Source organism: Carassius carassius, chromosome 28 (assembly GCF_963082965.1).
Source record: "Carassius carassius chromosome 28, fCarCar2.1, whole genome shotgun sequence".
Lineage (NCBI taxonomy): Eukaryota > Metazoa > Chordata > Actinopteri > Cypriniformes > Cyprinidae > Carassius > Carassius carassius.
Window position 1 is genome coordinate 22,768,963 of NC_081782.1, and position 12,907 is coordinate 22,781,869.

At 34.7% G+C, this 12,907-nt stretch overlaps 1 protein-coding gene across 3 annotated transcripts in view; it reads left to right on the forward strand.

Annotated features, from left to right (window-relative positions):
* Positions 1 to 12,907, forward strand: part of LOC132108210 (RCC1 and BTB domain-containing protein 2-like) — a 50,416-nt gene that overhangs the window by 16,660 nt on the left and 20,849 nt on the right. For 2 of the 3 annotated variants that reach the window (XM_059514841.1, XM_059514842.1), the window contains exons 4-8: positions 562 to 728; positions 8,595 to 8,753; positions 9,276 to 9,383; positions 10,506 to 10,648; positions 12,103 to 12,293. In XM_059514841.1, coding sequence (XP_059370824.1) covers positions 562 to 728; positions 8,595 to 8,753; positions 9,276 to 9,383; positions 10,506 to 10,648; positions 12,103 to 12,293 — 768 coding nt within the window. Of the gene's footprint in view, positions 1 to 561; positions 729 to 8,594; positions 8,754 to 9,275; positions 9,384 to 10,505; positions 10,649 to 10,925; positions 10,930 to 12,073; positions 12,294 to 12,907 lie in introns of those variants that run through there. The other variant, XM_059514843.1, reaches the window with a different exon arrangement.

Genomic DNA, 12,907 nt, shown 5'->3' on the forward strand with positions numbered 1-12,907 from the left:
CATTTTAAAATTAGGAAGATTGCAACTCCAATTTTGGATTCAGATTGTGTGTTATGAGATCAAGATAAGATTTTTTTCCACCAGCCTCTTCTTTAAATGGTTTCGTTTTGTGGTAAAACCTTCAGGAGGCCTTTTAAAAACAACTATGAGGATTAATTGAACATCTATGAAATCTGATGACAAATGGCAAAAACAAAACAAATGATCAAACCATCAGAGTTTATAGTTTGTAATATGAGAAATATTTTATGTGTTGCAACACGAGTTTTGGAAAGCAAAACATTTTCATACCTGATAAACATGAAATGAATCAGTTTCCACTGAGGTAAAAGCTGAGTTACAGCAGATGTGTTCAGTTGTTCAACATCTGAGGGCCTGTGTCTTTGATTAAATCACATATGTCAGCTGTTCAAGTTCAGTTTTATTCTCACCAAAGCCAATTAGATTTTTGTTTGGCACTGTTCATTTAGGCCTTGTATAGTAGATTGTAGATTTGCTTTTCCAGTTTGTCTGAGCCAAAGTTTTGTCCTCAGATCTGTATCGTGTCTTCTGTGTCTGTAGATGGAGAAGTTTATGCCTGGGGTCACAACGGCTACAGTCAGCTGGGTAATGGCACCACCAACCACGGCCTGACTCCTGCCTTGGTTTCCACCAACCTCATCAGCAAGAGGGTGACAGAGGTGGCCTGCGGCTCTCATCACACCATAGCCCTCACCACAGAGGGAGAGGTAAGAAATGTGCTGATTATGTGATGTGCTGATTATGATTTTGTCAAACAAAAATGAGGAAATGGAAAATCTTTTTTTTCTGGATTTTTCCCCACATTTCTGAGTTTACATCTCACACAACAAAACAATAAATCACACAACAGAACAAACTACAGAAAATAAAATGTAATTTAGACTTTTCATTCCACAATTTCAGTGTTTTTTTCTTCTTCTGACTTCATTTTCTCACAAAGGTTTTTGTTTTGTTATCCTATAGTTTCCATATAATACTGCTGTGTTACTATTATTATACTGAATGTATATGTACATTATATAATTATTCATTTATATAACAGTTTCGGTCCCACTTTATATTAGGTGGACTTAACTACTATGTACTTACATAAAAAATAAGTACAATGTACTTATTGTGTTCATATTGTATTGTAAAACACTTTTGCTGCTATTGAGGTGGGATAGGGGTAAGGTTAGGGAGAGGGTTGGAGGTATGGGTAAGTTTAAGGGTGGGTTAAGGTGTAAAGTATGGGACAACAGTGTAATTATAAATGTAATTACAGAAATTAAATACAGATGTAATTACATGTAGTTTTTTTTTTTTTTAAATATAAGTACAATGTAAAAACATGTATGTACACAATAAGTACATTGTACTAAATTATTAATTAAAATGTAAGTACATAGTAGTTAAGGCCACTTAATATAAAGTGGGTCCACAGTTTCTAATGTCTGTATATCATTATACATAATATATATTTATACAACAGTTTTTGTCCTTTAATCTAATCTTTTTGTCAAAGAGCCTTAAATACTATATTCCCCTTGTGAGGTACCCCTTCCTAAAATATAAAGGCAGCTGTTTTATTATTATTATTATTTTAATAGCTTTAATAGTAGAGAACCACTATTCTGTCTAGTTGTTTTCACTTTACCTAGTAAAAAAAGTAATACATTTAAAATGCTTTTATTTCATCCTAAGAATAGTTCTAATCCATTTATATATCTACTGACATATTGCTTACTGATATAAAAATTGTGTAACTTTATTTGGATTACTACTTGTTCACAATGCACATTTCTCAATATTAAGCCTAAAATGTGTTTTAATGTCACTATTGATGAGGATTGTATGATCTTTGAATAATATTGGGTTTAAATGCAATGTATTTAAAGTGTACCTTTGGTATACTTCCTATAGTTCCACTTTAGCACAACCAAACATACTTCAGTATATCTTTAGTTAAATTTTTTTGTTCCAATTTAGTAGGGATGCTCCAAATTGATATTTGTATCGGCTCCGATACTGTTTTTTTTTTTTTATCGGATTGGGTATCGGTCAGAAAGGGCAGATCCAAATCCGAGATTGTGTGTATTATTCTGTGTTACTTCTGAAGCCATACAATAGCTTAATGTGTTTGATTATTTAAGTCCTTACATTAAAGGCCAATATGTAATTTTTCTGCTTTAAAAATAGCAGATATCACTATATCTATGTTTATATATATTTTTTTGTTGTGTACTTACATTATCCCGACAGTTTCCACGAACTTTAAAATCCGGAGAAAATTATAGTTTAATTAGAAGACCCGGCACGTTTCTTTATTTCCGTTTTGTCGCCCGTCTATGGCGTCATATAAACTTTGACCCCTCTAGTTTATCTAACTTTCCTGCGGAACCGCCAAATACAAAGGTGAACAGAAGGAAAGACGAGATGAAGAAGAAAAAGTAGTAGCTAGCCTTGATCGAGACTATTATATTTTATATTTATATTGTTTATATTCGAATTTATACCTCAATTAATAACTTAGTTATGGATCATGATTATGCTTTGCCTGCACGTTCTGTGAAGCGCAAACGTACGGGTGAAATAAATGACCTGAGAAGGTTTTGGGACGAAGAAGAAACGAGACACGGGTAAATATTGGAGTTGCATTTCCAAGATAGAGAGAGCTTCGTGACAAGCTGAAACTACAGAGAGATGCTTGCATTCTAATAAACAGGTATGCATCCATTCAGCTAACTAACGTTATATCTAACGTTATCCGTATATTTTGTGAAACGATGATGTCTTGTGTAAAACACAGACGGACTAGCTCTCATGTCGAGTATAATGTAAATCTACATGTGTTCTATATCTAGCTGGATAAAGTAGCTTCAAATGCAGTTCACTATCTTGTTCGATATCATAGTATAAACGTAGCCTAATTATAATTATTAACGAAAGGCAACCGTGTTTTTTTTAACATATATTACCTCTAGCTAGATGGAATATTGATTTGATAGGGGTCTGATAATTCATATATCTCTCCGTTCGAAAAGACGTGATTGTCAAAATACTAAGGCCGGTGACACACTGGCTGCGTGGCGTCTCTGCTGCGTGCCAGAAGCGTGGCGGCTGCCTCGTGTTTTCTGTGTCTTTTACACACCAGAACCATGCGGCGTGACGAGCTGCTGCTGCTGTAGGTGACACAGAGGGAGACAGCTGACAGACCAGGCTCTTGTCTTCATGACAACAATATCTATACTTCATGTTGAACATAAATATAAAGCCTACTGATAAAGGACACCGTCAACAGTATTGACGGCAAAATAGACTATGTTTGACAGGTGCAATATTTGAAAATCGATAATTATTTATTTATTTTTTAAATTACATTTGTATCTGAATTTATGTCAACCTATAGACTTTCAAACATCAAAATGTCATGAATTAATATGTATTTGTGTACAAAATTACATATAAACATATTTTCCTATTATATTTTGCCTGGAAACGCTTCCAACACGCGTGCGTGTCGCGTGAAAAATAGGCGTCGGTTCTATTTCTAGCATGCACACGTTTTCTTTAAACCCTGGTCACGTTCGGTTACGACAGTCAGGTAACGCTCTCTCCAAGATCATTCTTTGTTCCCATTATTATACTTGATTTGTAAATAATTGTCTATGAATTTGCAAAAAGGACTTTATCTTCTTCCCGGAGTTTAATGTTGTTGTATTATGTGCACAGTAACATAAATGTAAAACTGTTAAAAGAGGCTCAATAACTGTTGCACAGTTATAATAAACTACTCATCAATTTCTCTTGCCTTTTGTGCTTTGTACTATTTAATGAAAAGCACTGCGTGCTGTGACCAGGGTTGCCTGGTTTTCGCCAAACAAAACCCGCCCAATTGCGTTGTGAGGGGGATTCCGTGGGGATCCACCAGTAAAATTCACATTCTAGGGGCTAAATATCAGGATATTGGGGTCGCTTTAACCAGAGTACATGAAAAGTAACCCATGGCAATAGTTAAAGTAACCCAATTCCATGGGAAAACCGTGGACTTGGCACCCAAATCTGGCCCGATTACAGCTAAGTAAATAAATAAAATAAATGAATAAACCAAAAGTTACATAGAAAATATGTATAAAACATAACCTTTGCTTTTATTTATACTGGGATACTTAAATTTAACAAGTATAAACAATAAACACTCAGGTAACAATTTTTAAAATTTACAATAAGGTTTCATTTGTTAACATTATCTATCTACCTAACATGACCTAACATGGTAAATACTTAATATTAACCATAGTTAACTGTAGTTAATATATTAACCTAGTTTATTTCAACATTTACTAATACATTACGAACAAAAGTTGTGCCTGTTGACATTTTTGTAATGGATCAGAGACAACATGAACTAAAAAAAGTACAGTTGTTGTTTTTTTTAACAGTATCAAAGATTGGTGCATAATATTGTAACAGATGTATTGCTTATTGTTATTTAATGTTAATTTCAACATTTACTAATGTTGACTAATGATACCTTATTGTAAAGAGACACCAAAACTTAGTGTTTCCTATTTAACCCATCCAAAGCGAACCCACTTTCCAGGGAGCAGTTGGGGGTTCGGTGCCTTGCTGCCTCAGTTGTGGTATTGCTGGCCCGAGACACGAACCCACAACATTAGGGTTATGAGTCAAACTCTCTAAACATTAGGCCACAACTTCCCCCACGACTTAACAGTGCTATGAAGTAAATTAATAAACACTTTTCACCAGTCATGGTTTGCTGAAAAATAACTGCAATAAATATACTTGAAAAATTCACATTCAGTAGATCCAAAGTCTGCTGTTGATCAGGGCCCGGTTCCCCGATAACGTTCACTCTTAGCGCGCTAAGAAGACATCGAAAGATATATCTTACCAAAGTTGTTGATGTTTCTAGTGTGTTCCCCGAAGTGTCCCTTAGGAAGCTTCTTAGCACGCTGCCTCTTACATCCGACGTTACAAGAGCGCTGTCCAAAGTCAGGGTGCTGAATTAGTTGGCATCGATTGCTCATGAATCGATTTTCCACTTCACATGAAGGTGCATTACAGCGTTAAGAAAGACAAAACGTTCTATGCAAATGAAACATTCCTCAAATTATTACAGTAACATTTATTTTAACATAGTTTAAGTTATCAGTAGAATATAGACTATAAATTAAATTATCAAATGGTCAGTAATATGTTCACATGATATGTTGTGACGGTTAGACGAACCGGGTATCCCTCGCTAATCATCCACCCTCCTTATCCCATTGTGCCGCTTTTTTGACATGGGTTTAACGACTTATGAAAATTATATAATACACTTTTATATTAATGGTAAGGTACTTTACAATCAGAATTGATTAGCAAGCAGCTGCAGTTACTTCTGTTTAATGCGGTATTGATTGCAATTGGTTTATGTTTTTAATAAAAAGCAACCTATCTACAATGAACAGAGAGAGAGAGAGAGAGAGACAGTTAGATACAAAATATGCTGGGAAAGCAACGTAAAAAAGGGCACCAAGCCTCTCGTCAGAGGAACTTGAAGTTTTGCTAACCAACAGGTCAGATATCACACCCTTATGGTCCACTATAACCTGCACATTTATGGCCGCGTCTCCCTTTCGCGATGAGTAGCCTACGTCTGATCAATCACTGATGGATTGGCGATAGGGCTGAGTGTGCCATCCACCAGGATGCAATCCCCTCTCCCACGACCTCGATGAATCTCTCTGTAGCAAAAAAGAAAAAGAAAAAAAAAAAAGTAGCGCTGGGCTTCAGGGCTTAAAGCAGAATTCCGCCGCGTTAGCCTGGCCAGCACAGATCTGAGAAGGTCCAGCAGCTCCATAATGAGCTGTCTTGGGAGGCGGATTTTTTTTAATATAGCCACGTCAGGCAAAATGTCAAAAGGGCTTAAGTTTTGCCGAATAAAAAAAATTGACATGGGCTAAACGGCTCCGCATCCGGCTCCGTCTTTGATTCAATACAAGGACACGTTGGATCGCTGCCATAGTTGGTCGCTTACTGGACACCACCATGATTACCCATTTATAGATCTTAGCCATTTAGAGCCATATTGTTTGCCAGGTTTTAATTATCAAAAAATTGATTGTCAATTCGCTTTAATTACATTACGAAAAAGCCTAGGCTAATTACCACCTTATTAGTTCTGTAACCACATAAAAGCAGGACCGAAATATTGCAGATGATCTCAGACATACCGATGCATATATGGCTGCAGTTCATACTCATCATAATAATAACTGAAACTATCTTATTAGCTTGTTTTAGTTGAGGTTATTTGAAAACAACAAGCTTATAAACACTAAAACAAATCTTCACTCTCACGTACTTTAAGAGATATGGGGGAAAACAACATTTGCTTGTTGCAGCTGCATTTACAAAAATAAGAATGTGGAGGCTAAAAATACAAACAGACCTTTTGTGAGCTTATGAGCGCCTGTGGTAGTAAAATACTAAAAATAAATGCTCAACGATTCTTACTAGAAGTCTTTTATCAAAATGAGTCATATGTATATCCATATCTCTTGGTAAATAATCCATTGTTTTGTTTGCATCCAAAGCACACAAACATGGCGGACAGCACTCACGAGCATGGATACGAGCCCCCACTACACGAGTGAAGGTGAATGAATCACCTGAGAGCGCAAATGAATAGTGTTCAAAATAAATACAAGCATATAAAAGAATGACCTGATGCGTTACATAAATATAGATTTGCTATTGTTATAAATATTAGGGAATGTTCTGTCCTATAAAGCACTTCAAATTTTTTTTTGTTTTTACATTTTAGCAGATATTTAGTTTATGACAAATTCACAACATTAAACATGCAGTTAACATTAAAATGTACTGTAAAGGTCTTAAGTCAAGTTTGAAACAGTTTTATGTTAATTATTGCTAAATTAATGTAACCATCTATGACAGAACCGAGCCGAGTCATTTCCAGTAGTGGCCTGGACACATGCGCGAGAGCGAACTGCAGGCCACACTCGGTCTGGATAACACTCGCCAATGCCGAGTCTGAGCCAGAGGCGCCGCGGGGCAGCCGAGCTCGGGCTGATTACTACATGCTATCTGGGTATTACAACAGACTCACGCATGCTTACTGTATGACTCCTGAACGCCACCGCAATCGTCTTTACCTTGATTGCAGTCTTCATCCATCAGAACTTTACTAGCAATGACGAATGACAGACCTAATAAATACAATGGTTTTAATTAATGGATTTTAATGAATTTTATAATAATACAAATAGCAATATGTAACATTTTACCATATTTATTGCAACACTTTTATTTGTTCCCCACAAAATATTGTTTTTTTTTACTAGATGTTTGGATTTCTAAAATTATTGTGCACTGATTTTTCTAGAAAAAAAATTTCTGCCGAATTATTCACTTACCTGGTTTGTGATAAATTTTTGTCATTGATTATGAATATACATATTCCTATATTTTACATATTTATTGTTAATTTATTTTTCTTTATAATTTAGTAGTCTGCATCTAGTAGATTTTGAAAGATTGAGTTTCACACACAGACATATAAATACTACATTTATTTAAATGGGGGAAAAACACTGGTATCGGATCGGTATCGGTATTGAAAAAGGCGGATGGGTGCATCCCTACAATTTAGCAGACTTTAAGGATAAGAGTTTAGTATACTAAAAGTACAATTCCTGGGTACTTTTAGGAAGTTTATACATATGTAAATAGTGTGCTTAGCATAAAAATAAATGTATTTCAAATACATTTTTGTATATTTATTTTTCACTAGGGTTACGGACTTTAGTTTTTTAATGGAATGTAAAAAATAGAAAAACAAAATTACAAATTACTTAGTAAGTTAATAATAAAAGATTAATTGCACAAATAAAAAAAAAAAAAAGAAAGAGATTCCTGTGTACACGCAGAAAAAATTTCTAAGGTTCCAGAAAATGACTAGCTGGAATGTACTGAAGGTACTGAAACATGAGTGAAGTCAATGAGATCAGCTGTGAATCACAGTTGGCTGACCTTCAAAACTGAGTGTTCTTGCAAAAAGCCACAGTTGGGAATGCTTAAGGCATTATTGAAGGAGTGGCAGACCATGGGATAAAACTGTGGCAGAAGACAGTAACAAACAAAGTGAAGAAGCTTCACAAAAGAGAAATGTATTCATTAAAAAAAAAAGACATGTTATCAATATATCACAAAAATATATACAAATATATATGCATCACAAACATTTTTAACATTGGTAATTATTAGAAATGTGTCGACACCAAATCAGAATGATTTATGAAGGATCATGTGACATTGAAGACTAACACCAAAACAGCAAAAATGCTTGTAAACCGAGCAAGTTAGAAGTAAACTGATGCCTCATTTTATTTATGATGTACAGGCATCATAAGCAAAATCATTTCAATTGATTTGTCACATTCTGTGTAAATAACTTTGCATTCAGATTATTTCATGCTTTTTTAAAAAAAACAACTTGAACCGTGTACAGTTACCTATTAGCATTTTTTTTTATTCTGTTTCCTGTCCTCTCTTGTTCTCAGGTTTATGCTTGGGGATACAACAACTCTGGTCAGGTGGGTTCTGGATCCACGGCCAACCAGCCCACCCCACGCAGGGTCAGCAGCTGTCTGCAGAATAAGGTGGTGGTCAACATCGCCTGTGGACAGCTCTGCTCTATGGCCGTTATGGATAATGGGGAGGTGAGTTTAAATAACAAGAATAGTTTAATCAAGAATTACAGATGACAATCAAATAAAAATATAATCAAATAAATTAGATTTAATGTAATCACAAGGATTAGCCATCGAAAAAAAAAGTAATTCTTTATTATGGAATGTATGCATGTGTCAGGGGGCATGATTAATTGTTTTTGATTTATTGAGTGTTTTAAATTATCATTTGCTCTAAATTAATGTGTTAAAAACCTACTATTGATGAGCATGCTGTAAGGAAATGTTGACATGCTGTCAGGATATGATATTTTGTTCTGTTATTTAGTCTTTTGATATGTGACAGTTGTTGATTGTAACCGTCTCAACTGTCAGCTGTGAATTTCGTTGTGCTTTATTATGCCTCAGTGATACTTTTCTCACACCTAATACTGACAGTGTTTCCTTTCATGTTTTCATAATAAAATGATAATTGTATTTTTTTTGTTTGTAATTACTGTAACTGTACATTACAATTAGCACTTGGTTTATCTCAAGGCTTTGTGTTGACAGACTTATGGCTGGGGTTATAACTGCAATGGGCAGCTTGGTTTGGGTAACAATGGCAACCAGCAAACCCCTTGCCGAATCGCCGCCTTACAGGGAATCAACGTTGTACAGGTGACAGACAAAGACCTCAGGGTATTAATCAGTGGAGTATGGTGGTCTTCTGAAATGAGGTGGCTTCTGTAAGAAAGCCTTAGGTGATAGATTTTTCTTTGCAGCAGGCAATATATTTTACATTAAATTAAAATATAGTATATTCTATGTTCATATGAACACATTTATTAAAGCCAAGTCACATCAAAGTATCAGTTTTATGCGTATTTTTTTCACATTGATAAAAAAAGTGTATTAATATAGTAAAACAATGTTATTTAAGTATTGTTTATATGCTGTTGCAGTATATATTAATGTTTTGAATTCGCTATAAAAAAAAATTTATTATATAAAAAAATGGTGCTTCTGTTATATGCTTTTGTCAGTTTTTTTTTTTTTTTTTTTTTTGTAAATGCATATTTAACTAATTTTATATTTATTTTGGTTTTACTTTTATTATTTTAGGACTTCAGCTTATTTTATTCAGATAGTTTCCAAGGCAACATTGCTAATTGTATGTTTTAAACGTAAATTACATAAATCTAATATTTATATTTCCAATTCTTTAAGCCCTATTTCACATAAAAAAAAAAAATCTTTTTTTATGTTATAATAATAATGACTGATTTATACATTTGTTTCTATATGTTCTGTTTTGTTGTTCTGTCAGTTATTTTATAATCCTTTTTTTTTTTTTTTTTGGAGCTGGCACCATCTCTTTAGTAAAATCATCCCTTCTATTAGGTCAAATTATTTGCTGTGTATGATCTTTCAATGACCCACAGACAAAAAGTTAAAGAAAATAGAATTGTAAGTAATATTTTATTAATATTAATAAGTAAATACATTTAATATATATATATATATATATATATATATATATATATATATATATACATACACGTGTATATATATATATATATATATACACGTGTATATATATAAAAACAGCGGTCTAAAAACAGCTAAAACAGCCCATGGCTGCCCTGTCAAAACCACATGTCTAGCCAAATAATACTGACATTTATCTCAATTACCCCGCATTATTGTAACTATTCAGTTACAAAATAAATGATTCATAAATGGCAGATATGCCAGCAAATAATGTGTTTCTTTAAACCCTGAACTTTCTTGATTTTACAGGTAGCATGTGGATATGCACACACACTGGCTCTTACGGACGAAGGATTTGTTTACTCTTGGGGTGCAAACTCATACGGGCAGCTGGGTACTGGCAACAAAAGCAACCAGGCTGTGCCCACCCTCATCAACATGGACAAGGAAAGGTAAGATTCAAAGCGCATCCTCCCACCTGACAGATTTAACAGTTGATATGGTGGAAATAATTTGACTGTCATTTCATCTGATTTTCTGTGCATTTGAACACATCTGGGGGACATTTTAGGCATACTGGAATCCATACACTTAGTTCCTGTCTTGCATTTCCTTAACCTTTAACAAAGACATTTAAAAAAAATAGGTCAAGTGAAGTATGTTGTCTACAGTTCATATAGCTGTTAAGGAAGCTTTAGGAAGTCACTTCACCAGAAATTGTCTTCATACGTGGGCGTTTGCTCAATTATGGTGGGAAACTGAGAGAACTCTTCACAGACAGTTGGATTTTTCAAAAAAAGTATTTTTGCTTAGTTGCAACCATCTGAACCATCTGCTTTAAACACTAAATATAATCAGTATATATTTGCTTATGTCATTTTTTTAATTCTCAAGTTTCTTAAGTTTTACTGTGCCATTTGAAAATATTCACATTTACATTTTTACATTTATCAGAAATTATATATATGATCAAAATGTATATTATACTACTAGCCTATATATAACATTCTAGCCCTAAACCGCAATCAAATTTATGTTGATAATGATGACAGACTCTGGACATTTTTACTAGATATGGATTAATCTAACAGCCTATCACACAGTCAAATCAAGTCAAGTCACCTTTATTTATATAGCACAGAAAACAGTGTGTCAATAATGTAAAATGACAGTTAAAGACAGTTCATCATTGAATTCAGTGATGTCATCTCAGTTCAGTTTAAATAGTGTCTGTACAATCATTTGCAATCAAGTCAACGATATCGCTGTAGATGAAGTGACCCCAACTAAGCAAGCCAGAGGCGACAGCGGCAAGGAACCGAAACTCCATCGGTGACAGAATGGAAAAAAAAACCTTAGGAGAAACCAGGCTCAGTTGGGGTCCAGTTCTCCTTTGACCAGACAGTAAAAATAAAGGTGACAACAGGCAGTCAGTGCATGTTGCTAAAAAAAGTCTGCATTTTCTGCTTCTCTTTGTGAATTAATGGTGGAGTTTGGTTTACTTCACAGACTCAAACACACGTGATGCTTGCAATATTTTCATTGCCTCAATATATGAAGACATGAACACGTGAACTTCATCTCCAGAGCTGCTCTTAGACATTTTTACAAGCTTTGAATGCTTTTCACCATTTAATTTGAGGAAAACTACCACCAAATACACACTGAATCTCACAGAAATAAAGCACTATAAAAATATTTTTAAAAACTAAAAATGCAATGTTTTGTTGTAAATTTGATTACAAATTTATAAACAATAAAAAAATGTATTTAGTGGGTTGATGTTTATCAAAAAATTATGTCATATCTATTAATAATGTATCTTCTATATCAAACACATAAAAAGCTTTTTAACATGTTCTATCATTTAACAGCAGCATCTTTGTCAATCATTTGTCTCGTGCAGATTAGTTGAGGTTGCTGCGTGCCACACAAGTCACACATCAGCGGCGAAAACACAGAGCGGTCAGGTGCTGATGTGGGGTCAGTGTCGGGGTCAGGCCGTGGCCTACCCTCACGTCACACACTTCACCAGCACTGACGATGTCTTCGCCTGCTTTGCCACACCGGCAGTCACCTGGCATCTTCTGTCTGTGGGTAAGATCTTTATTCCACAAGCATTTTCCAGCCACTGTTTCCATCAGCCTTGCAAACAGTGAAAAAAACAAAACAAAAAACAAGACTTTATAGAAACTGAATTAAAACAATTGGGCAAATTTGTACAATGGGCTACCATTTGCTGAAAAAAAAGTAAAGAATTAATGTAAAAAGAAAATAAAGAAAAGTTTTTTTGGGGATAAATTGAAAGAACAGCATCAGCTGCGTTTACATGGACCCCACTAATCCAATCGTAATATGACTAGAAGCACAATCAGAATAAAAAAGTCACATGTAAACACGTCAATCGGATTGAATTGGTCAGATCCAACAAAAATTTTGATCGGGTTGTAAGGGGTGGTTTATCCCTTTTGTAATCCGAGTGCGAGTACAAGTAAACATTTGATCTGACTGAAAACTGAAACTGGAAAGTACTGCGCATGCGCAGGGACTTAGAGATAGTGTAATGACGTATGACGCGCGGAACGAGGTGTTCTTCCAGGCGAATAAAGTGTCATAAATAAGTGTCCCGTCATTATAAAACTCCCCTTTCCCTCAGCATATGTGAAGTGGAACAGGACCACGTCCCAACAGTCCTTGTTTAAGACTCTCAT